The 26,936-nt window shown below is 38.7% G+C and overlaps 1 protein-coding gene across 2 annotated transcripts in view; it reads right to left on the bottom strand.

The window, feature by feature from the left end:
• Positions 1 to 26,936, bottom strand: part of PALMD (palmdelphin) — a 74,179-nt gene that overhangs the window by 5,204 nt on the left and 42,039 nt on the right. The window contains exons 4-8 of one of the 2 annotated variants that reach the window (XM_043962398.1): positions 14,999 to 15,113; positions 14,822 to 14,855; positions 14,583 to 14,696; positions 11,978 to 13,060; positions 5,022 to 6,359 (exon numbers count right to left, since the gene is read on the bottom strand). In XM_043962398.1, coding sequence (XP_043818333.1) covers positions 6,316 to 6,359; positions 11,978 to 13,060; positions 14,583 to 14,696; positions 14,822 to 14,855; positions 14,999 to 15,113 — 1,390 coding nt within the window. In that variant the 3' untranslated portion in view covers positions 5,022 to 6,315. Of the gene's footprint in view, positions 1 to 5,021; positions 6,360 to 11,977; positions 13,061 to 14,582; positions 14,697 to 14,821; positions 14,856 to 14,998; positions 15,114 to 26,936 lie in introns of those variants that run through there. The other variant, XM_043962397.1, reaches the window with a different exon arrangement.

Below are 26,936 nucleotides of genomic sequence, written 5' to 3'. Positions count from 1 at the left end.
GAATAAAGTATAAGGTATAAATTGGAAAGGTAGGAGGGAGTTAGGTTATTAAAGGTTTTGAATGCCAGAGGATTTTGTGTTGGATTCTGGCCCTGAGAGGGAGCCATTGGAATTTATGAATGTGTTTGTGTGTCATTTTAGTAGCTGAGTGGCTGATGGATTGGAGTGGGGAGCAGGAAGACTCACCAGCAGGCTATTGCAATGGTCTCAGAATGAGGTGATGAGGGACTGCTCAGGGTGGCAGCAGTGTCAGAAGAGAAAGAGATTTATCCAAAGATTTTGCAAAGGTGAAATTGAAAGGCCTTGGCAACAGATTGGATATGGTGGGTGGCAGCTAGTGAGGAGTTGAGGATGACACCTAGGTTGTGAGTCTGCAGGACTGGGAAGATGGTGTTCACCTCCACAGTATTAAGGAAGATAGGCGCTGGGGAAGACTGAGGGAGAAAGATAATGACTTCAGTTTTGGCCATGCTGACTTTAAGATGTCTACTGGACATCCAGTTCAAGATATCTGAAAGGCAGCTGGGATAATGGTCCCAACCCAAAATAAGATGCAAGAGATGTGAGATTAGAGGTCAGCAGAGAGGTTGGGGCAAGATAGGTAAATTTAAGAATAGTCACTTAAGAGAAGGTAATTAAATCTATAGGAGCTGATGAGATTGTCAAGTGAAGTAGTGTAGTGGGAGAAGAGAAGAGGTCCTAGGACAGAACCCTAAGTTCTGCAGAGAGTCAGTAGAAGGGTAACTATTTCAGACAGGGAATGATCTGGAGGCGGGGTGGAAATATATTCAGAGAGTGGCTTTTCCCAACAACATTGGCATAGCTGTTACTGTGGATGCTTGGTTTGAGGTTAGGTTATAAATGCTCTGAGGGGCTAACCCTGGAGTAGAAGGGAAGAGGTAAGGGGAGGGCAAAGCAGGCATTTGTTACGTTGATAGTGGGGTAGGGAGATAATATGTTTGTGTTAGAGACAAGTTTTATGATGGGCTATCATGAAGGGAGAGGGGGGAATGAGACTCATATTCCCACTTTCTGATTGGTGTATCATGAACCCATTGGGCTCATACTACAGTCTTGCAGTAGACCTGGAACCCACATTTTAGAGGCCACTGATCTGGAAGGTCCCTCAAGCACACTGGAAGCAAATCTGTGGAGAAAGCAGTTAGGCTGAGCAGTGTATAGAGCACTTAAATCTTGGACCTGGAATCAGGAAATATTTGAGTTCAAATCCTACCTCAGACTCTTAGTAGCTGTGTGACCCTGGGCAAGTCACTTGAAAGGTCTGCCTTTCAGTTTCTCTATTACTAAGATGGAGATAACAATAGTACCTACCTTCCATGTTGTGGAAAGGATGAAATAAGATAAAAGGTATAAAATGCTTTACAAACCTTAAAGTGCCTTGTAAATGTAGGTATTATTATGATTATTTGTGGGAAAATAAGAGTTGCACAGGATGGGAATATATGGATGGAGTCTTGATCTGCACCAGTAAGAAGGAATATTTACATCAATGAAATCAAGGCTTAGTTTGAGTCCCTTATTTCAATATGTTGAGAGCTTTTAAAAATCTTAATTTTGTAAAACAAGAGAGAATACTCAAACTTTTTGTCATTTACAATTCAAATTTGCAGATGACCCCAAACTGGATAGGACAGCAATTGTACTGGATGATTATCCTTCAAATACTCATTCCCAATCACAGACAAGGTTCTAAAGACTCTGCACTCTCCCTCACCCCATACATCCAGATTTTGACATTTCTACCTTCATATCACCTCTCATATCCAACTCCTTTTCCCTCATACAGCTTAGTTTGTACCACCTCATACCATCCTAGTTCAGGCCTGCAATCATTTCCTGCCTAAATTATTGCATCAGCTTCAAAATTAGCCTCCATTTCAAATCCATCCCCACTCTAGTCCATTCTACATGCTGCAGCCCAAGAAATTTTCCTTAAGTGCTAATCTGACCCTACTCAATCAATGACTCCTCTTATTGCTTCTAGATTATAGGGATTCTTCAACTGGGCTCTGTTAATTTGGTTTAAACAATTCTATAACCACATTTCAATATTAGTGGTTTCCTTTGTGACCCCTATGTAGTTTATTTTATGCATTTAAAATATTATTCTGTGCTTCCATAGGTTTCATCAGATTGCCAATGGGATAGATGATGTAAAAGGGTTAAGAACAACTGCTTTAGAATAAAACAAAGGTCTCTGTTAGTTTTTACAGCCCTACACAATCTGCCCCCAACCTACCTCTTCAGCCTCCTCCTCCTGCACTCTGTAATGTCACTAAACTGGCTTTCTCTCTGCTCCTCTCAACTTCAGAGAGTCCCTTTCCTTTTAAGATGTTGCTCAGGCACCAACTTCTATGTGAAGCCTTTCTTGATTCCTTTCCCCTCTCCCCTGTCTCCCAGCTACTAGGGGGAATCCCTCCCAAAGTATGTATACTTATATATGTGTTTATTACCTTTATGTTTATACTTTATAGATGTTTATATGTACATGTCCCCCCCGCCCCCATGAGAATGGAAGCACGTTGCTAGGTAGGAATTGATTCATTCTTTGTACTTGTTTTCTTAGCACAACAGTCAAACAAGATGTTTATTCAGTATAAGGTGAGATGTCTTTAGTAAGGGGTAGAGGCAGCCTCAGGAAGACTTGGGTTCAAGTTCTGCCTTTGACATGAGAAAGTAATTTATCTCTTCAGTACTCCAGGCATCTCCGAGACTCTAAGCTGCAGAGCTGGTGCCTGACACACAGTTGGCATTTAATAAATGTTTATTAAATTGAATTGATCAGCGCTGGCAGAGGGAGTTTCCTAAGAAGTTTCCTACTAATAAAATTGCTGATTCAGTTTCTATTTATTTCCTCTTCCAAGAAGAAGAAGGAAGAAAAGAGGGAGAAGGGAAGAAGGAGGAGAAGGAAGAGGAAGAGGAGGAAGAGTAGGAGGAGGAAGAAGAGAAGGAGGAACAGGAGGAGGAGAAGATGAAGAAGATGTAGAAGAAGAGGGAAAAAGGAAGAATATAAGGAGGAGGAAGATGAGAAGAAGAAAAAGAAGGAAGAGGAGGAGGAAGAGAAGGACTAGAGGAGAAGAAAAAAGAAGAAGAGGATGAGAAAAGGAGGAAGTTTCAAGGCACTGCAGATACAAAGATGAAATCGAACTGTTCTTGCCTTTAAGGAATCTACATTACAGTATTGGGGATATGACACATATAGACACAAATGTAACTGCAAGGTGGGTTGTGATGGGGCCAAGGAGAGAATGTACTCAGAAAATTGAGGAGGGAGAGAACCTTTTAGGTTTTGGGAACTATAGGATCATAGATCTAGAGCTGGAAGGAACCATTGGGATCATTTCGTCCAATCCTCTCATTTTACAGGAAGGTTAAATGATTTGCCAAGGTCACGTGCTTAGTAAGTGAGAGAGCCCGGTTTCAAACTCAGGTCCTCTGATCCTTAATTTAGCACTCTTTCCATGTGCTTCATGGACAAGTGGCACCTCAGCTGAGATTTGAAGGAAGAGAAGATTTCTCATAAGCAGAAAGGAGGGAGTGCATTTTAGGAATGATGCGGGCGGGGGATGAGTGTGGGATGAGACTGGGGACAATATGAATACCAGAAGTTGTGGGCTCAGATAACTTTACACCTCAGTTACTCCTCAAAGTCACTCCTTACTGTTATGACCTTTGTGAAACAACTGCCCCTTTAAGACAGACACTGGTAATGACTAAAATGTCATGGCTTTTCCGTGCCTTGGATGTGAATTTGAGTTTTAATCAGGAGAAAACATTTGGGCCCCAGGGAACAGACCAGAGGAGACCTCTTGGCTATATCATAGAAACAGCTGCTGTCCACCATCAGCTAGGATTTGCCTTAAAGGCGTGGGCCCCTAGCAGGTGGTACTATGACATTTCAGAGTGACTGGGTTTCCCAAGGAGGACTATTAGTCTTAAATCATAGCACATTTTATTTATCTTAATCAGACTATAACAGGATGCTTGAGATGAAAGGAAGGGAGGGGAATAGACTTAAGGAATGGTGGCGGGGGGGGGGGGGGGGGGAATGCTGCTCTATTGCTTTATAGAAACCAGTCTAAAAGTGTATAACTACAAAGATCTCAGATTCATTGCACAAATTTAAGCTCAGGACCTTGGACTTGTGCCAGCTCTATTTATATTACCCATTCACTTATACAACCCTATATACAATAGCAGCTTAGGATGGATGCCATTTGTGTTTCATCCAGTTTTAATATTTTTGGTTTGTTTGTTTTGGACTAGACCTTTTGGAGAACTCCCTGTGAGGAAGTTCCTTCTACCCCTGCAGATTGGATACTTGAAATTCATAGTCTTAGAAAGCAGCCTGGGGGCACTGATCACAGGATCAGAGCTGGATAGGACTTTAAAGCCCAATTCCTTCATTTTATAGAAGAATAGAAGGGGAAGCTAAGATGTAGATAAAGTGACTTGTCCAGGGTCACACTCTTAGTAAGGGTCTGAGGTAGAATTTGAACTCATGTCTTTGTGACTTCAAATCTAAAACTCTATCCACGACCCAACACTTTTTCTGAGTCAAACAGGCAGTATCTGTCAGGGATGAGACTTCCTTGAATCCAGATCTTCCTGACCGGGTCCTACTCTGTATTCTCTATGTCACTCTGTCTTTCATTTACCTAATGATAGAGGGGGAAAAATAAAAAAAAATAAATATAGCTATACAGACACATACACACATTCTATATCTATATTTATATCTATCAATAATCAGGCCTATCTATCATTTGATTATTGATACATACATATACAATGTATATATTTATATACACAGGCATATACATGCATGTATACATATAGATACACACATATATGTATTTATACACATATAATATATCTGAATAGATGTATATATTATATGTTTACATTAATCAAAAGCATCCGAATACTTGCCACTGGAAGTCTTGGTGAATGCATTGCTGCTCCAATGATCAGGCTTGGTCTAGGACCCTCCAGGTGACCCAGAACTGTGTCTTTTGCAAAGGAATCTTGAAGAAATTTGTAATTACTATACTAATACACATGTGCAAACTACCCTCTGTGAAGCTGTTCTAGATAAAAGTCTGCTTTATTTGTGCAATTCTATTACAATGGAACCCAGTAGTCTTGGATTGGCATAGCATGCCATCCTCATGCTTGTTCTGATTTTTTATAACTTTGGCTGTTTGAGGCTTGTTCATTTGAACTGATCCAACACTAATTAGAACAACAATTTGCTGTTTGTCGTGTCCTTCACTGTTTGGGGATCTGGGAATTTATGACCCATCCCTTGGGATAGAATCAATCGTTCCATCTTTCCTTGGACATTTTCTTGAGACTGCATAAAAAGATGGTGGCCTGAGTTAGAAGGAAGCATTAAATTATGGTTGGTAAAGACATGTGTCCAAGCTCCACCTGGACCTAGACCCCATCTCTCACCTCTGAAATAGTCTTGTCTATGCCTTTTGAGTAGAGATCTCTACCAAATTGGGCCAGTTAGTCCTCTGGAAGAAGACCTAGTTTCTTTACAAATTGATTAATTCAAGATGATTTCCTTATTTCAAAAGACTAAGCATGTAGATTTCTTGTAAAAGGAACAGAGGACTCTAATTTTCATATTAGCAAAATGAGGGTTCTGGGTTGGAGCAGGGCTGATTGTGGAGTTAGGGATAACTCCTGCTTCTGGCATCTACTAGTTATGTGACCTTGAGCAAATCACTTCAATTTTCAATGTCCCTAGGTGATACTCTAAAACTCAAGTTGTAGATGAATGGCTGAGCTGTGTAGGGGAAGGGAATTTCCATGTAAGGAGATTGTAACTGATGAAACCACAGGGGGATGATACACCCCCTAACCAAAAAAATGACAGTACCAATTAGTAACATATAGAGTTACTCAATTGAATTTCTATTTTAAATACCTTTATTCTTAACTTTAACAAGCTCTTATTAGAAATGCTTTGGTATCAATTCAATAAAAATATGCTTGGAATTTTCCCACTTAAAGCATGTCATTTAACTGCAATGGGTGAACAGTTGTTTTTCCCATGTATCTACATATTTTTCACAAATAATGGTTACCATGAATGCATGGCATCATATGCATGTATTTTATCTATCTATGTGTATAACATGTGCATGTTTTTTTACACACATTATGACACCTTGGGGGATAGAATTCAGGAGAGGAATAAAAGCAAAACTGTCCAGAAGAGAATGTGAGAACTTTCTTCAATTTCTTCTTTCGGAGATGTTTAGCTACACAAGTGAGCATCTGTCAGATCACCTTTTTCCCAAGTTTTGCCATTCTCATCCTTAGTGCTGTGAATTAGAGAGAGAGAGAGAGAGAGAGAGAGAGACAGAGAGAGAGACAGAGAGAGAGAGAGAGGAAAAACCGTATTAAATTATGACAAATTTCCTGATCTTAAATCCAAATATCTCTTGGGTAGGAAAAAGTGGAAAGCAAGCAACATACCTCCAATGGTTTGGTCCAACACCGTAAGCAGTGATTTATGCACGAAAAGATAGTAGAAATAAGTGGCGGTTAACTTAGAACAGAAGTATGTTCAGAAATAGAAGGAGCCTATTATTATAATGATTAGAAAAACAAGTGCTGGTTTTGTACAGCAAATATTAGTGCAGTAAAGACAATATTAAATGTAGTTAGATACATACAGGTTAGTAGCTGTGTGTATTTCTGAGTTATATCCTATGGAAGGTACCTGAGCGGTTGCTTTATGAGAACTGGGTTTGAAGGGCTTGCATCTATGGAAACACTGGGCTTACCCTGTGATCCTGATATGACTCAATCAAAATTTATTTCAGAGACTCATAAGCATTCACAGTTGCAAGGGCATTGCTAGAGAGCTCATTTAATTCAGCCAGTGTTTATTATGTGCCTACTATATGCAAAACACTGTTGGGCATTGGAAATATAATTCATGCTGTTCATGAGTCTATAGGCTCAAAGGGAAGGTAAGAATCTCTCTGTCACATACTATCTCTGAGACCATAAGCAAATCAGCCAACCTCTCTGGGCCTCAGTTTTCTCAACTGTAAAAATGAAGCGTTTGGACTAGATGACTCCTAGGTCCACATCTGGCTATGGATCTATGAACATTTACATTTTCAAATTTAGTTCAACCCCCTCCCTGAAGTATGAATTCCATGCGTGATATCTTTGACAAGAGGTCACCAAGCCTCTGCTTAATTACCTCCAGTGACTGAGAACTTTCAACTTCTTGAAGCAATCTCTTTTATTTTTGGACAGCTAATTGTTAGGCTGTTCTTTGTCATACTGAACCAGGCATGCTCAGGTGATCCGAGTTCTCCCTCCTGAGGCTAGGCAGAAGCTAAATCTGTATGTCACAAGATAGACTTTCAAATATTTAAATCAGACTTTTGTGATCATTTAGGATTTGAACCAATAATGAAGAGCCTTTAAATTGGCCTAAACATATCACATCTGATTATAAATCATTGGTATACTCTTAGGAACATGTAGAATGCAAGTTTCTTGAGGGTAGGGACTGGTTTTTAAATTTTGTTTAATTTTGTCTTTCTAATCCCAGCACCAAGCAAAGTGTCTTCCACAGAGTGGGTATCTTTTGGATTGATGATGTGCTGCAAAGAATTCAGAATGTATCTTCACACCTACCGATTTAATCTTTGAATAATTACAGTAATGTTCTGGTACTATGTAAGCTGTTAACATGTAGATCTCCTGCACAGCATCCGCCACAGCCATATTTAAATAGGGCACTTAAATGATTACCTGTATACCTGACTGCCACATTCACTTACTACTTGTTCTGGTTGAAGTTTTGGTTTAAGGAATTCTAGGATATCAAGTTCTCTGATTGTTCAGCCTTTAAATAAGAGGTGTTAAGAGTACCACAGAATATCAAAACTGCAACTAGCATTGTTTTCACTCAAGGCAAGTTGCATTAGAGATGCAGGGGAGTCTCCCCTAGAAGGTAGCCATTGTGGAGGGGAAGTTCATTCTGGGAACACTCCAAGGTTTCTACTCTTATAAGTGTATCCACTAAGGGGAAGAAACATACCTAATTGGTACGGCTGGGTGTGGGCAGGGGAGAAAGCTTTCTTAAGGAAGGTGCTATGGATGCCCTCTGAATTGCCTAACCCTGGGACAAAGCTCCACCCGCCTCACCCTGCTCTGCAGAAAATAGTTTTTTAAAATGTGAGAAGGGGACCTGGCTCTTTGGTAATCTAAGACCTCCATTCATGTCACACTATACTCACACTTACCAAGATATCCTATTTATATAGAATGTCTTTTTAAAGTCTTTCAAAACTATTCTCCCCCCCCCATGTTAAGGAAAATTGGACTTAATTGTTTATTCTAAGTATAGGAACAGTAATAAATGTCTGGATTTGGTCTATGTGAAGCCTACATGGAAGACTCCCTCTTCACTTTTGGCTAGGGATTAGAGTACAGGATTAGTGAACAGTGCCGGAGCAGGAGGCAAAAAAAATGGACTGGAAGGAAAACCCATTTTGAGTTTTTCTCTAACTTTATTCCTATCATCTCACATTATATTTTGTGTTCTCTCTCCTGGAGAGCTGGGGAAATGTCTTTGTTCATGTTGTGGGCAGTGTAGAGAGATTTTTATTCAAGTTTTTAAAATGGCACATTAGGCCTGAGGGCTAAGGTCACAAGTATCCTATTTTATGGGTTATCATGTTTTAAAGGGCTCTCCAGTACAACTGTCTAGTTCTAAAAATGTGATAAAGTTTAAATGCCTAGGGTTTTTTCCTTTCTATTTTGCAGGTTCATGACACACAATAGAGGAAGGGTAACTCATTGGGGTTAGAGAGCACTGGGGCAGGAAGACCTCTACAAGTGGCAACTAAGTCCTAGGCTCTCTTTTTCCCCCTTCTTGAATTCAAAGACATTGGTCTGGGTAACACTGGCTTAGCCTGTTGCTTAGTTGCTTAGAGTTGCTTAGCCTGCCAGCGGCAATTTTCAAAACTACCTTCTTCTTTTGGTTGCTGCACTAAGTGCCATTAAGAGTGTGCACAGGTTTCCCATGATGGGTCTAGGGCTTAGGTAGAGGAGACAAGGAGGAAAAAAGAAAATGGAGTGGGGGGGATGGAGAGAGGAAGAGCAAGAGGTGGGGAGAGAGTCAGAGGAAGGGAAAAAGAGGGAAGTAAAGAGAAAGGAAGGGGGAGAGAGAGGCAGACAAAGGTAGAGAAGTCAGGGAAGGGACTATTAGGGAAGAAAGGAAGCCATCTAGTTGTTGAGGTTGTTGTGGAGAGGTTGAGGTGAGGTTGAGGTGGAGGGTAGAGATTTCTGTTTTATGTATGGGCTTGACTAAAAGACTTTTGTGATGCCTTCCCATGCTGAAATTCTTGGATTTTTAAAATAGAGCATTAACACTGCCATTTAATAGTCTAATAAGTATCTATATTTAGCACTAAGGTTTCTTTAGGTCCAATTCAGAATCAGTCTAAAACCTTGATTGGTGTGCTTGGTGCTGCCTCACACATCTGTGAACTTGGCATATTTTGGCTTTAGTGTATCCAATTTCCCTTTGCTAAGTAAGCCCTCTTTCTAACACATCCCTCTTCCCAATGTCATCTAAGGTTCTCTTACTCTCTCAGTCTTCCCTCCTCTGAAAACCAGGTAACAGGAAATAATCTGTTACACTCATTCACTATAATGTGCAAATTACTGATAAGGTTTTAAATATTACCCCTCACAAGATAATTTAAATTTATGTTTTAACTGGAGTCTTAAGGAATCTAGTCAAAGGAACGCAGCTGAATGTAATGGTGGAAATCATTGAAGAGGTTGGAATAGCATTTTTTTAAAGCTGGGTGGTGGTGGTAATGAGATAGCTTCCTGAGGCCTTTGAAATCAACTCCCATAGGTTGCTACTCGTTCCACCTGTGTGCAAGGTTGAGCCTACAAACTCAGATACCTATGTAAGACCATTTGCTTTACTAAGGTTTTTTTTAGATCTGTAATTCATGTTCCTAAATAAGAAAGTAGGGATCTGATACAATTTAATGGGAGAGGTAGTGAATTGGGAGTATTTTATCTTACAAGTAACTTTCAATGATAATACAGCTCTTTGAATTGTTACTTTGTCTGGAAAAGGTTTTCCTGTTTTGATTATTTTAGTTCAGTGGCATGATTAGTGTTGTCTGAAAAAGTTAGTCACTTCCTGCCTTTCTCCACTTTGCAAATGTGTTGACACAGTTAGAGGAGAAGAAATGAGACTGTTGAGGGGAATTGGTTAATTTCCAAGTTCAAGAAGGGGGAGGTTTTAAGGTAGGTAATGTAGTTATTGTTGATCATAAATGGTCCATTATTCTTTTCAAAGCCTCCTGAATTGTTTTCTTAGCTGAAATTAGTCTGAAAGGTTTAAAGTTTAAACAAAGCTCATTGTTGGAACAGAAAGGAAAGCTGGTGGTGGCTTAGGCTTGCCTTTGTGAAGTCCCATCTTTTAAGTTTTGATCCAGAAGGGAATTTAAGGGTACTCTCCAGGAAGCCAAAAGTTTCTACAAATAACTAAACTAGGTTTGGAATTGGTGCATTTAATTTAATTAGCTGAATGGAGCTCAGCTGTTTGTCATGCTGAATGCAACCTTATGGATACTAAGTAACCTAGGAAGACACTTTTTGGAGAATGCAAGTGCAATCAGACCGTTGAAATGTTTTGGATTTGCTGGAACTTGAAAATCATTGCTTTTCAACAAAATTCTCTTCAATATAAGCTTTAGAAATTCATTTTCTATAATCCTTAGTGCCTTTTTGATTCTTATCTTTCAACACTCAGTTAAAGTTGAGGGAGGTTATGGGAAACTCCCAGTATGGTAACTCCTTCTACCAATACAAATTACAAACTGTATATGATTCGGTCTATAATCCCAGAGTTGTCTGAGGCACAGATAGGTCAAGTGGCTTGTCTAGGGCCACCCACCTAATACATGTAAGAGGAGGTATTTGAATCTCAGTCTTGACTCGAGGTCCAGCATTCAATATCTTATGCCATGGCTTCCTCTACACTTAATATAGTCTTTCTAAGTTATGATATGCCTCTTTTTGTTCTTTATAAATGTGAAGTGGAAATCAATATTCTGCCTGTGTCCTGGTGACTGAGATGCAATAAATCTAAAAAAGATGAGTTATCATTTTTATAGAAAAAATGTCAAAGGTATTTTTCCCATTCATGTTGTGTTATAAAAATTGATAGTATGAGAAACATATGGATTTGTATAACAAATCTGTTGAAAAAATAAATTTGCTGGACTGGAAAAGATAACGCAGAATTGAAAGATATATACAAGCATTAGGAAAACTGGTGTTTCTTCTATTTAAAAATATAGAAAAATAAGGAAACAGGTAATAAAGTTATTAAAATACAAAAAAAGCCATGGTGAAGGCAAGCTAGGAAAAATATTAGGAAAATAAAGTCTATTGCTTGACTTTTCTTGAAAAGTTAAGGCATATGTTAAATGATACACAGATAATTTCGAAGTGTTTGTTATGGACAGAAAAAAAGATAATGCTGTCACTTACCCAGTATAAAAAGGATCTAACTATTCACATAAAATAGCATAACATGTTTGAAGACATAAATAACTAAGACAAAATAATGCAATATACAAATATGACTACAATCTTTGTCCATCCCCTGTTCCTGACCACCAAAGCCGTTTTTATGACTGTCTTTGCAAGATTACCCACCTCAAGTTCAGATATTTAACCTCATGTAGAAGAAGAAACATGAGTTAATAACCTGCCCGTCCAGTGACGATTCAGATGAACAATTACAAAAAAGTTATTTCATGTTATTCTATCTGATGATACAAGCGGTGCTAAGTAAGAAGGCTTATTAGTCAGAAAGAGTAGCTTAAGGAAACTGTTCACATGACTGAACAGCATTGGCATGCCTTGTCTTTTTTATTACCTGTGAGGGAAGGATCCTCTGTCTCATCTCTAGCTCTCTGGCCATCAAGATTAGGATGATGGATGGGGTGGTTTAAGATTTCCTTTTGGTCATTCAGGGCTATGGACTTTTTGTGAGGTGATTGATGGCTTGAGTTTTCATGTGGGTTGACTTCTGATCTCTTCCTGGGGAGTGGTGTTGGCTTAGCAGGTTGGTAAACCTTACTGTAGTGGCCCACGGGATGATAGGATGGTTTCTCAGTTTCTCTTTCCTCCTCTTCATCATCATCATCAATCACCACCAGCTCTGCATGGATGATTCCATCATACCCTGTTAGGAACTTTTTTTCTTCTTCATCCTCCTCTTCTGCTTGCTGATACCCCATGAAAATCATGGTAACAGGTTTTGATTCATCTACATTACAAGGCATGGACTGAACAACATTGTACTTGATGTCTTCCTCATCTTCCTGGACATTTGGTGAAGAACACTGCTGTACTGACTTCCTAATGGTTGGCTCTTGAGTGCTCTCTCTTGCTTTGGAAAAGGGAACGCATTCCTCTTGCATCACATTTGTTTCTTCCCAAGATGGCATCATCTTTGGATGGGTACGAACGTTATCTTCTGTATGCTGAACCACTGATCTGGGGCGAGGTATTGGTCGCATGGGGCTGAGATGATTGTCCTTCTGTAAGCCATTTCCCAAGTTGTGTGAAGAACCATTTAAACTAGTGCCTAGTCCATTAGCTTGAATGTGCATCCTTTCTTGGATATTTGGTCCAGGAGTTACCCCTTCTTTCTGTGGGGTTAAAGGTCTGCAAAACTGGTTGGCATACACAGGCTCATGATATTCAGTTGGAGATTTAGAATTTCTCTCTGAGGCTTGTCTTAAAAGTTCCTCCACCTCAATGGGTGCTAGATCATCAGTGCCATTATGTGCAACATGGTGATTGGAGCTGACTGCATAGATTGATTTTCGGCCATCATCATAAACTTTTACGCCTGTACCTTTAAAGTCATCAGATGGGAGAGGTATTGAAGATAGTACAGTGCTCTCTCCAGTCTTCATATCTTTTTCAACTTTAATTTCCATGGTGTACAAAGCTATTGAGAGAGAGAGAGAGTTCATTTTTAATTTAACATTCATTCAACAAACATTTATCTAATCTCTGTTATATATAAAATTATATTCTCCATCACAGGAACACAAAAAGCTTAAAATCTGGAATAGAAGATAAGAAAAATATATAATAATAAAGAGCAGAGGTCTTGCGACATCATGATCTCATAGCTTCACAAGTTACCCCTTTCCCCCCTCCCCTCCAGCTGAAGGACTCTGGTCTTGGTTTGCTGTCACCTTTCTCCAGATTTTTGATCATCATCTCTCCTCTTTCAGCACTGTTTTCCACTAGGCAAGGTTAACCTGTAGGAGTGAACACAGACTTTTGCCTCTGTTGTTTGTACATAGTTGTTTTATGTTGTCTACCCCATTCGACTGTGAGCTAATTGAGAGCGGGGATTATCTTATATATTTCTTCGTATCTCTAGCTCTTTGTACAGTGTGTGTAACCCATAATAGATGCTGACTAAAATTTATTGAATGACTGACTCTGCTCACTGAAAATAGTGCATTGTTTTCTTTTTCTTTTTTTTTTTTTTAAGTGAGGCAATTGGGGTTAAGTGACTTGCCCAGGGTCACACAGCTAGTAAGTGTTAAGTGTCTGAGGCCGGATTTGAACTCAGGTACTCCTGAATCCAGGGCCGGTGCTTTATCCACTGCGCCACCTAGCCGCCCCGCATTGTTTTCTTCATAAAAAAAGGATACACTACTGAGTGACAAGAGTGTAAGCTTTTTGAGGGCAGGAACCAATTCATTTTTGTCACTGCATTCCTACTTCTCAGTATATTTTCTGGCACATAGTAAATGCTTAATAAATGCATGTTGACTGATTGACATGGGGAAATAATGCTTTTACTCTCAGGGTGAAATTCTTCTGTCCTCCCAAGTTTCTCTCCCTGGGCTTCAGACTCTCTGCCCTGGTCCTTGCATGATTGAGACTAGCTGGAACTGCCTCTTTTACTTATTGTCTTATACCAGAAACTAGGCTCTGTTTCCTGAGATCATAAAACCACATGATCCTCTTCCCTGGGTTTGTTGCCCTTATATAGCCTGGTCTCCTTTCAATTAGACAATTTTTAAAAATCTGGCCTATACCAAATCAGTGATCTATGTTGGATCCTTTATTATCGTCAGAGCTGATATAACAGACCTTCCTTAGGGTCAAGAAATACTATATATCTGTCTCTGGTCTAATTGAATACTCCAAACCCTTCATGCTCTAGAAGGTTCACCTCCCTAGAGAAATGGTTTATTAGGCTGTAGGTGGACCATGAGAAGAAAAAAATTCTTAGATTGTACCCATTAATAGAACACATCTCCCTCACCTCTATTTACATTTGGAAAGGTTAGTGTTAAGCAAAAACAATATCACAAGTCCATGAGACATACAAAAAGAAAAGTCTAGGGTACTCTTTAACACTAAGAACTCTGGTTTTAGCCAGAGCCCAGATGGATACAATAAATTTTGAAAATTTCAAAGCCCAATATGCCAAACCGTTGGGATACCTTTTCTATTTTGCTCATCCTCTTCTATTGCTTCATCTCTTTCCCTCCGTAACCTAGATGGTACATAGGATTTTGGAAGATCAGGGATATTGGCATAGATGTCTTCAATGGTTTCTGTGAAATTGAGAGAAAGTCAATACAAGTTTAAAATATTTTAAATCAACGATAAAATTGTAAGCAGGCTTATAAAAACAATACCTTCATTTTTGAAGAACCAGACTACCTCAAACTATACATACCTTCTGGTTTTTCTGTCTTTTCCACCTTCACAGACTATAAAGAAAGCATATTTTTGTGATTATTACAGTTTTTGAAAATTAGTTCAAAATATAGACTAAATTTTAGTAGTACTGGATACTATTTGGAGGACTAGGGCTCTAAAGGAATAACTTAAAAAATCTTCACTGCTTACTTACCTTTATAATGTCTTCTGCTGTTCTTTCGACTGATTTTAGTTTTTTTAAAATTGCCTCTTCATGAACTGAGATTTTCAATTCTGCTTTTTCAAGCTCTTCAATCTCTTTCTCAAGTCTGAGAACAAAAGTTTACAGAGTTGGTTAGGGCTGATACTATGGCATATTGGTTGCTAAATATCTACTAAGAATATTTTCATGTAAAGGAAAGGACTGAGCAATTTACTTGGAATAGGAAGCCATTTGTTCACTAAATTACCTCCTTTTCTGGATGCCTCTTTTTGGTGGGAAGATGATATACAGTTAGTTCTCAAAGACTCTCCCAAGAAAGGACAAGCTCTAATAACTCCTAACATGTTGGAAAACTTTGGGTATGAATATATCCTCGGTCTGGTGCTTTTTAACATTTTTTTCTTTTTAACATTTTTACCGGTGTTGTCTTAAAAGAGCAAGTTGGTATCGATAGCTAAGATACCAGATCATACACTCAGGATGCAAGATAATCTTACTAGGTTAATATGCAGGACTGAAGCTAATAGGATGACATTTAGTAAAGATAAAAGTAAAGTCTTACACTTAGGTTCAAAACATTAGTACCACAAGTATAAGATGATGGAGGTATGACTCAACATCCGGGGTGTGTGTGTGTGTGTGTGTGTGTGTGTGTGTGTGTGTATACACGTGCATATGGATCTGGATGTGTTTTCTTCTGTCAGGAGATATTTATGCAACTTTCTCTATCTACATTAAAATTAAACAGCTCTCCCATCAATAGAGATCACCATCATAGAGCAACCCATCTATGACTTAGTGGGTAAGGCCTAATGAGCTGTCTGAGACGTATCAAGTTCAATAATCATTTTTCAAGACTCTGATTCCATGTCCTCTCACCCTAACAGTATGAGTTCTATATTATACTTGAGTACATTCTTTGTATTTCATTGGCCCCTCACATTTAATTTAAATAGTTTTTACCTCATGCAAGTTTCTGAAAGTTGTTTATTATTTCCTTGAGATTCCCCCTGCCCCCTTTAAAAAATAATTTTCATTGTTATTTTTAATCTCCCTGCCCCCTTTTAATAATTTTCAGTTATGTCCAACTCTTTGTGACTCCATTATTATTATCGGGGGTTCTCCTGGCAAAGATATTGGAGTGATTTGCCATTTCCTTCTTCAGCTCATTTTACAGATGAGGAAACTGAGGTAACCAGGATTAAGTGACTTGCCCAAGATGGCATAGCTAGTAAGTGTTTGAATCCAGATTTGAACTCAGGTCCTGCTGATTCCATGGGCCAGTGCTATATTCACTGTGCCACCTAGCTACCCTTCCCCTGCCCCTAGGTAGGGCCATGTCACACTCATTGTTCAGTGGCAATGGGGAAGTACTATAGTCTAGTGTTATCTAATGGAAAGAACATGGTACTAGGAGTTAGATCTAGTCTTGGCTGTTATTAGTTATTTGATCTCAGACATGCCATGAATACTCTGAAACCTCAGTTTCCTTAGAAGTAAAATGGGCATATTTGAGCAATCAACAAACATTTATTAAGCAAGTTCTATGTTCTAGGTACTATTCAAGGCACTGAGGATGCAAAGAAAAAAAATGAAGTAGTCTTAAGGAGTTTAACATTCTTTTTTTTGGGGGGGGCAGGGCAATGAAGGTTAAGTGACTTGCTTGTGTCACACAGCTTGTGTCAAGTGTCTGAAGCCAGATTTGAACTCATGTCCTCCTGAATCCAGGGCCAGTGTTTTATCCACTGTGCCACCTAGCTGCCCCCAGGAGCTTAACATTCTAACAATGGACACGGCATGGACAGAAATAAGTCTATGTGAAAATCTAATAACAGAGAAACCTGATAATGTATGTGCTATCACAAAGAGCCCTGATAATTAATGTTTCTAAGGATCACTCAGATCCCCAGATGAAAGTTATATCCTACATTAGGCCATAGAGATAGATACTGAAATAGTCTGAACTGTTCACAGTCATTTGGCCATAGCCAACTCTCACTCATAGAGGGGCATTTGTTGTTGTTGTTGTTTGTCCTTTGTTCACAAAGAGGACCATGACATCGAGAGGTGATGTCATGACCTGCATGGAACTGGATTTAAGTGAGGCAGGGCTGTGCAGAGTTACCAGCCTCACCCTCTTCTTCAGAGCCGTCTGAGTCCAGTGGCAAGATATGCATCAGGACCCAAGGCTGCCTTGTAGTATGGTGTAACTGAAAGAACACTGGACATCAAAGAAAGGAAAGTCTGGGTTCAAATCCTACTTTAGACATATTCTAGCTTTGAGACCTTGGCAAGTCACTTAGCTTCTTCATCTGTAAAATGGGGATAATAATATTTGTAGTACTTACTACATGCAGTTATTCTGAGGATCAGATGAGTTGTTTAGAACACCTTGCTAACTTTAAAATACTACATAAATATCAGTTATTCATTTGGGATTTTTTTTTTTGGCATGGATTACTCAAAATCACAGGCTGCTGACAGTTTCTTAGTTCATTAAGAGCAATTATTAACATTCCATTGAAATAATGAAATATTTAATTTCTACCTAAAATTATATAAAAATGGATACTTGCAAACACTATTTGTAAATGGATGTGGCCCCCACAGAAAATACTATCAATATAGACAGCAGGAATATGGAAAATATGTCCATTTTTGAAGGCTATGTGATTTCCTCAGTGTGGGGACTCTGAATGCCACTATAGTGAGTGAGTTATTTATGACTTAATAGGTAAATCCTGGGAGCTGTCTGAAGCATAGACTGTATTAGGTGACTTAGGTTTACAGTAGTGTTAGAGTACACTCTTATCCAGGTCTTCCTAACTTCAAATCTAGCACTCTATCCACTATGCCATATTACTTTTTTTTTTTTTTGGTGGGGGCAATGGGGGTTAAGTGACTTGCCCAGGGTCACACAGCTAGTAAGTGTCAAGTGTCTGAGGCCGGATTTGAACTCGGGTACTCCTGAATCCAGGCCCGGTGCTTTATCCACTGCGCCACCTAGCTACCCCTTATGCCATATTACTTTGAGGACCTTAGAAGTATCCCAGATAAATATATGATAAGAATTCTATTGTTTTAAGGAGCTAAAAAAGTTTGCTAGGTCAGAATGGCATTTAAAAAGATGTGAGATTCAGAAATTTATATTTGAAAGTTCTGAATCAGATAGTAGATTATTACCTTTGGTAATAACTATCAAGGAAAGGGATTTTAGTGGGCTAAGAAGAAGGAGAGAGTCTTAATAATCTTTTAACTAGATAACTGTACCCCAGAGTTTTGGAGATTTAATAACAGCTTCCATTTATATAGTGCTTTGAGCTTTGCAAAGTACTTTCAAAACATTATCTCATTTGATCCTTAGAATAGCTTTAAAAAAAATTTTTTTTGGGGGTAGCTAGGTGGCAATGGGGTTAAGTGACTTGCCCAGGGTCACACAGCTAGCAAGCGTTAAGTGTCTGAGGCCAGATTTGAACTCAGGTCCTCCTGACTCCAGGGCCAGTGCTCTATCCACTGCGCCACCTAGCTGCCCCCTTAGAATAGCTTTTTGAGGTGGTTAGTATTATTAATCCCCATTTTAAAAATGAGGAGGCTGAGCTTTAGGAAAGTTAAATGACTTGTACTTCTAGTAAGTGTCTGAGACAGGATTCAAACCCAAGTCTTTATGACTCCAAGTCTAGGGCTCTCTTCATGGCCACAATGAAGTGAATATTGCTGAACGCCAGTGCCGAATATCAAATACATCGTCAAGTTACAGGTAGAATAATTTATAAAAAGCCTGTTGGCCTTTTTAAAAGGACTTTTTAGAGAGTGTCATTTAAAAGAGGGGTGAAGACTCTCTGGTCCTTGGGATAATCAAGCTCTTGATTTAATTTCATTTAGCCTGTGGGACAAATGCAGAGAGTTAATATCTCAATTTGTGCTCACAATGATAAAAAGGCAACATAGCTTTAAAACACAAGATGGGGGTATTGCTTCAAGAAAGTCATGCTATTTCCCTGAGTCTGTGAGTGCTTTGTTCTCTCGCTGGTATTCCTCTCAAATATGTATGGGTCTCTGCAGCTATCTTCCTCAATTTGCCCATCTCAATATAAGAGCAATTTGGATTCTTTCTCTGTGTCTTCTACTTTATTTTCCTCAACCCTTTTCCTATCTATCACTTTTTCTTAGCTGGTCATAATTTGGAACTATAAACACAAAGACATGTATTATTGGTTGCATGTATTGAATACTGTTTTATTCCTTGATCATAAAGTAATTTCAAAAATCATTCAAAATGAAGTTACTTTTATTTTATTTGATCTTATATGCACATCCTTCCCCCGGACCCACTTGGCTCTCAGTGTATAAAAATGGCTTGTCATCCTTGATTTAAAGCTGTGAAGATATAGGGTTTAAATTGGTACCTCCTTGGTACCTTTTGTTGGATGAGGACTTTCAGCAGCAAAGAATGAACTATCAAAGTTGAGGTGGGAGAAAAGAGGACACTTTCTCTTTCCCCCTTCTTATCCTGAAAGCTCTTTGGAGATTCTTTTGAAAATTCTTCTCGCCTTCATGCTGTATCTCTCTCACCCTGATGGTTCAGCATTTCCATAAGTACTGTCATTTCCATCTCTGGTAGGTATTGCCTTTCAGAAAAGGCATCGGACTCCTGGAAATGCTGATTCAGTATGAAAGAAACAGGCTTTGCAGCAAGACAAATACCCTTTTTGGAGCCTCCCTGGCTGTGACAGGGGTCCTGATGGATGCTAATGCCTCTTAGAGTTACTGGTAGTTGGTGGGCAGGTACCTGAGTGCCAATTTAGATAAGCAGAATACATGAAAGAGGAGTTGTAAGTGCTATCCATTATCGGCATCTTTCTTTTGCCTGCTTCATTCATTGGGGGAAATGGTGCAGGGAGGGATATTTTCTCGAGCTTGCTAGGTAAAGGCAGGTAATAACCTCCTTCATCACCAAGGGATAATGCTCTGAATTCAATCCCAACAGCAATTTATTGTCTTACAAAAAGGACCGAATATAAACTTCAGGTGTCTTTAAGTGGTGGCTATTTCAGAAAGCAATTTTGGCTGCTGAGGATCCATTTCTCTCTTTCAGATTTTGGTAGTATTAAGAAGAAATCATGGCCAGGTGGAATTTACTATTATCAGACAAACAGATTAAAACCCAGGAGGGGGTCTTAACAAACCCTCAACTCAACAGCCCCATATGCCAGCTCCTACCCCAACTGTTGCCTAATTGTTAAGGAAAAAGATACATTTGTTTTTGAAAGTACTAAGCAGTTGTCAAGTGTTTTGATAGGGATGGACTTTTTTCCCAATGGGGATAAATATGTGTCTTTATATAAGGAAACATTCCCTAACAATTCGAACCTTCAGAAAATGGAATGGGCTGCTTCAGGGAGGAAGGGATTCCTTCACATGGGAGGTCTTCAAGCAGAGACTGGATAACTGCTTGTTAGAGATGTTGTGGAAGGGATTATTTGGTTAGCTGTGTTTTGGACCAGATGAGCTTTGAGGTCTTCTGTGAGGCAGTATTGCATGGTGGGAAGAATGCTGGATTTGGAGTTAAAAGATGGGTCTGAGTCCTGGCTTGCCTATTTACTCCTTTTGTGACCTTGGATGAATTGCTTAAGCTTTCTCAGCCTTGGGATGCTCATCTTGTCTTGCAAATGTAGGTGTTGGATTTGATGACCTCTAAGATCACTACCAGCTCTAAACTTTATAATCTCATCATTTATAAGTCCAATAATACTGTGATCTGATTTCCTTTATAGGTAGGCACTCTGGGGAATTAAATAAGGCTAAATTAGCATGACTTTTTTTTGTGTGTGGGGAAGCAATTGGGGTTAAGTGACTTGCCAGAGGTCACAAAACTAGTGTCAGGCTGGATTTGAACTGAGATCCTCTCAACTCAGGTCAGTTTTCTATCTACTGTGCCACCTTGCTGCCCTCGTATGGCTGTCTTTAAAAGATAGCATTTATTTTTTAATCAGAAGAACCGTGGATTATATTCCTCTTAAATAAGATTTTAGAATGGCAAAGGCAGGTAGCAAATTTGTACATGTGCTAGCCTTTCTGTGTAAAGATGATGTTCCTGATCATTTGGGGACAAATTCTCTGAATTGCTCACTCATACTTGTCATGAGTGGTGCCAGCTAGGAAAATGGGTGGCGGAGTGAGCAATTTATTTAGCCTATATAGAGATCCTCACATGAATCCTGCTCCTTAACTTCACTGGTGGTTTTTATTTTTATTTATTTTTCATTTATTCAATCATTTAGTTTTTTTTTTTTGGTGGGGCAATGAGGGTTAAGTGACTTGCCCAGAGTCACACAGCCAGTAAGTGTCAAGGGTCTGAGGCCATATTTGAATTCAGGTCCTCCTGAATTCAGGGCCAGTGCTTTATCCACTCTGCCACCTAGCTGCCCCTCAATCATTTTGTTTTGGTGAGGCAATCAGAAAGAGAGAGTCTTCTAGCTCCTTCTTTGGAAGGGGTCTCTGCATGATTCAAGCCCTGCTTGCTCTTGGGACAAACAGACTGCTACTATGTTTTCCCTGGCAGTTCTCTGATCTGTTTTTTTTTCCATAGGAGGACAGGTACGAAACAAAATTTGACACCTTTAAGTGGAACCTATGAAATGACTAAGGTCCGAGAAAAGTGTTAGGAGGTCTTCTCTGGGCAGTGTTTGCATAAATTCAATTAGCATTATGTTGACAAGGAAGTGGTAAACAAATGGCTGAGTAATACACATTTGTTAGAAATGAAAGGTTTATGGTGGAAATCCTGAACTAGATCATGGCCTCTAGAAGCTAACAAAGCGTTATACTTAACCCAGAATAAGTGATCAACGTAGATTAGGCAAGGAAATGTGGAGACATGCATCATTGTAAAAGTTTATTACCTCCTAGAAAGACATTACTTAGTGGTTATAATTACGATCCAGAATGTTACTATCTTCATGAACAGACAACAATTCTTATACTATGAATATAGATCCAAAAATATTCTGGAGAACTCAACAAATAAACTATACTTGAACTGGTTTATTAGATTATAAGCTTCTTGAAGGCAGGGACTGTCTTTAGCCTTTTTTTCTATATACCAAGCACTTAGCACAGTGCTTGGCACATAGTAGGTGCTGCTTCTTGTTGTTGTTCAGTCATTTTTCAGTCATATTTGACTCTTTGTGACCTTTTTTGGGTTTTCTTGGCAAAGATACTAGAGTGGTTCACTGTTTCCTTCTCTACTCATTTTACAGATGAGGAAACTGAGGGAAGCAGGGTTAAGTGATTGTCCAGGGTGACACAGCTAATAAGTGTCTGAGGCTAGATTTGAACTCAGGAAGATGTCTTCCTTACTTTAGATCCAGAGCTCTTTCCATTGAACCACCTAGCTGCCTCGTGGGTGCTTAACAAATATTTATTGATTGATTGGTTGGTTGGCCTATTATCATAGATGGAATTGTTGCCCACAATTGCCTGGACATAACAATGATTCACAAAAACTTAAAAACAATGTTTTTCATTAATGCCACTCTTCCAAATTCTCAACCTCCAAGGTATGTGGAATAAAAAGCTTTTTTATTTCTTTTTTTCCAGATCAATGAGGGTTAAGTGACTTGCCCAGAGTCACATAGCTAGTAAGTATCAAGTCTAAGGCTGGATTTGAACTCAGGTCCTCTTTAATCCAAGGCCTGTGCTTTATTCATTGCACCACCTAGCTGCCTCCATAAAAAGCTTTTAAAGTATAGAAACTTGGACAAGGAGATAAAATTCACATGAGCACAAGATGAGATACATAGCATCTTTGCCATGGTTTTTGCTACTAGAATTGTACCAGGGATGCTTTCAGTGAGCTTACAGAAGATGAGCTTCTATTCTAACACTTTTGTCCAACTATAAAAAACAGCTATCTAATCTGCTTGTAAAATAGTTAGCAGAGCATTAAATATAAGAGCAAATTAGTAAAAATAGTGACTTATCCCAGGAATGTTTTTTTTTCAGTCCTAATGAATAAGATAAGAACAAGAGCATGAACAACAGTAACAGCAATAACAATATGGAACCTTATTTTTGTCATTAAGAGTAGGTCTTTCATTGATGCAGATCAGAACCCTTCCATTACTTAGTAAGCTATGTCATGAATTGATGTGACCAAAAGCATATTCACTAGTTGGTTCTTGGCCTTAGTTATTTTTTTAATGTAATATTTATTTGGTGAATTTACATGTGAGTTCATTTACAAAAGAAAAGTTAGAGACAAATGTAGTTTTCAATGCAGTTTCAAATATTTTAAGAAGAGGCAACAGTCTACGAGGATTTGGAATGATAATATTGAATGGCACATGCATCATTTTCCTGTGTGTGTGTGTGTGTGTGTGTGTGTGTGTGTGTGTGTGTGTGTGTGTTTCTACAGGATGGGGAGCATCTACATTCTACATGTACATTCTACAGGGCAGGGAGCAGTGAGGAAGGGAGAAGAATAGAAGAAAGCATCAGTGTCAATGAAAATAAGGCCATGTGAATAAAAACTCTTTTAGAGAATTAGAGAAATTTTAAGTTGGGGATAAGTATCCCTCCTGAAGTCAGCAGTGGTTCTTCTGGAAGGTGCATAATTCACAGACAGAAAATGGAGAAAGAGTCCTTAGATATGAATTGTCACTATCCTGGCTGTCAAAAAAACCCCTCCACTTCCCAACTTGCTACCTTTAGACCTATGATCCCCTGAAGCCAGGAGTTACCCCTACTGTGAATGAGGGGCCAATCTTATAGTTACTAAAAAGACAGTCTGTGCTGAATTTGGTTTCAGAAGTATAAGCACCCTCAACCTTGGTCATATCCTGCAACATTAATTGAGTGAAACTGGTCCTCAAAGGACAGATGTACACTATGTCATTAGACTTGCATTCATGGTCTTTCCAGCTTGGTGGGACCTGTCAGGACTTGTGCTTTGATGGTTTAGCTTTGAGAACCCATGTATAACTCCATATCACAATAAGGCACCAGAATGTTAATTTAGTGGAGGACCCATATTACACTAATTACATGTCACATATGACCATATTGTATATAGGGAAGTTTTATACTTAGATCTCTCTGTGAGTTTTAGCTAGTAATAATTTAGGGTTGACCAAGGGTAAAGACTATATTTGTTCTATAATATATAAGCCATATGGTTGGTGGTGATGGTAGTAGGGGGCAGTGTTATATATCGTCTTTAAAAAAGTCTAGCACTTTGATTAATATTTTGATTAATTCAATAAAAATGATATTTCAAGGGGGGAAGCTAGGTGGCACAGTGGATAAAGCACTGGCCCTGGATTCAAGAGGACCTGAGTTCAAATCTGGCCTCAAATACTTGATACTTACTAGTTATGTGACCCTGGGCAAGTCACTTAACCCTCATTGGCCTGCAAATTAAAAAAAGAAAAAATGATACTTCAATACTGAAAGGATGTATAATTTCTTCAATGTGGGTTCTCCTTCAACTGATGCTGACAGCAACCTCTCCATGCCTTCACAGAATGTTTTTATGAGTTGGTGTGCCCCAAATTATTTGTTAACAGCTAGCCTCTAATGCCTGACAATAATAACAGATATCATTGATTAGGAATGGGAAAGTTTGTAAAATGCTTCACATATATTATCTTTATGATCCTCACCACAATCTTGTGAGGTAAATAGTACAGGGACTATAATCTCTATTTTCTGGATGCTTCTGCAAACTCCTCTTCTGATCTTTCATTGTAATGTGGAGGTAATCCTTGGTTATCTCAAATTTAATAATATTTGTAAAATACTTGGCAAACTTTAAAGTGCTAAGCAAATGCTTATTATCATTATTACTACTAGTATTATTGTCAAAGGCCATGTTAACTGTGTATAAACTCTGGAATTTCCTACCATGGTAGAAAGGCTTCAACTATGGTTTCTAGCAACAGATACGCCTTTTTTGGATGAACCTAGCTAAGTATGGAGAGGGTTATCATTAGCAAGTTGGTCACTTGAACAATTCTTTAGCTGTGGCCAAATATAAAAAAATGCAAAAATGGGTCCTGTAAGCCCATTGATGTTAGTGGAATGATAGAGAAGAGGCAAGATAATATTTGTGTCACACCATTTCCAGACTGTCTGGAAATTGGTCCTAGACAATGGTTGTCAATGGAACTTGCTATGGATGAATAGGAAGAGCAACCGAATGCAACTTTAAGACAACTAGAGGCACAAAACCAGCCAACAGTGATATCAGAAGCAGGTGTCAGCTGGCTTTGCCAATTGGTAAATATGACAAATGCTTGGGTAACTCAATATATGCATATCTATTTGTAGTGTGAAAAAATTGTTTTTGCTGAGTTTATCTCCTAATTCATGGTAACCAAGGAGGTAATAACCTCCATATTAAATGTAAAGCATCCTGTGACTATTATGAAATATATAAAATCAAATCAGGTTAGGTTGAGACACTCAAAGGATGACTTAGAGAGATTAAAAGTCTCTTCATTCTTTTAACATAGAGAACTATATGGTTAAAAACTCCAACCACTTCATTTTGAATTAAATATTTGAAACCAAATTGATCTTTATGGAATCAATTTTTGTCATTTATATATTTCAGATTTAATTTTGAAATACATTTTTGGGAAGTTAATTTTGGAAGCTAATAGAAGACATAGTAAATTGATTAGTTATGGACATCTTTGTGTTCTGACTGGACAGAGGGTAGAAATGTGATTGCAAATTATGTTCTTGAGAATTCTAGCACATGCTGAGCACTTAATAAATGTTAAAAATTGTAATAAAAATTCAATTTTACCTCTACCCAGGTGGTACATAGTTCTCAAGTGACCTTAAACCATTATAGAAGAAAGAACATGGGAAATTAACTGGAGATGTGATTACCCAGGGGTTAGGGAAGTATTTTGCTCACTTTAAATAAGTTTTAGAGTAAAGCATTCTATATTAAATTCTATATAATTATGTAGTGAAGTGGCAAAGCATAGTCAATGGCAAGTAAAGGCAGCAAAAGCATTGACTCTTGGGGGCGGCTAGATAGCACAGTGGATAAATCACCGGTCCTGGATTCAGGAGTACCTGAGTTCAAATCTGGCCTCAGACACTTGACAATTACTAGCTGTGTGACCCTTGGCAAGTCACTTAACCCCCATTGCCCCACAAACAAACAAACAAACAAACAAAAGCATTGACTCTTGGTTAAGAAATGACTGGCTTGGTGCCCTGTAACCTCTAACATTTTCTCCTAACTTGTAAAATGGTCACTGTCAAAGAATAGTGACTGATCTCTCTTTCATCTCCAACTCTGTTAACTGTTTAGTTCTGCTACCAAGAACAGAGCTCAATTAATTATTGACAAATAAATACGTCTATCCCTCGGTTAGGATGGTGCCATCAACCAGTTGATCTAAACCAGTGGTACAGCTGGCAACTTTTATGATGCAACCAACTACTCACGTTGGAATTGGGTGGGTGAAGAAAATATCCAGGAAAACAATTTCTTTTGGGAGAGGGTAAAGTTAATTTAAGGGGGTTTACCTGGGGAGCTACATGGATGACTACAGCACAGAGACACATGGTCAAAACACATCTAATCTGAATAACTTCTGAGATGACAATTCTTGGGAAGCATAGTCCCTTTGCTTGATTGTTTTGCTATCCACCAGAATCCCAAGTAGTTCGTTACCTCTCATTTTATTCAGTATTATCAGTTAAGCATTTTGGGGGCCTTTCTTAAAATAGTCCCAGGATTTGTATTTCAAAAGGTTGGATATTGACAAAGATAATTACAGTGAAAAAAACTGAAAGAAGTAAGAATGATTTTTACAAACATAAAACCAGATAAAATGCATTTATTTCTGATTCTAGAATTCCCTGCTCTTTCTCTATGGACCAGAAAGGAATAATCCATTTTCTC

Source organism: Dromiciops gliroides, chromosome 4 (genome assembly GCF_019393635.1).
Source record: "Dromiciops gliroides isolate mDroGli1 chromosome 4, mDroGli1.pri, whole genome shotgun sequence".
Lineage (NCBI taxonomy): Eukaryota > Metazoa > Chordata > Mammalia > Microbiotheria > Microbiotheriidae > Dromiciops > Dromiciops gliroides.
Note: the sequence above shows the minus strand (reverse complement) of the source record. Positions and strands in the feature narration are given on the sequence as shown.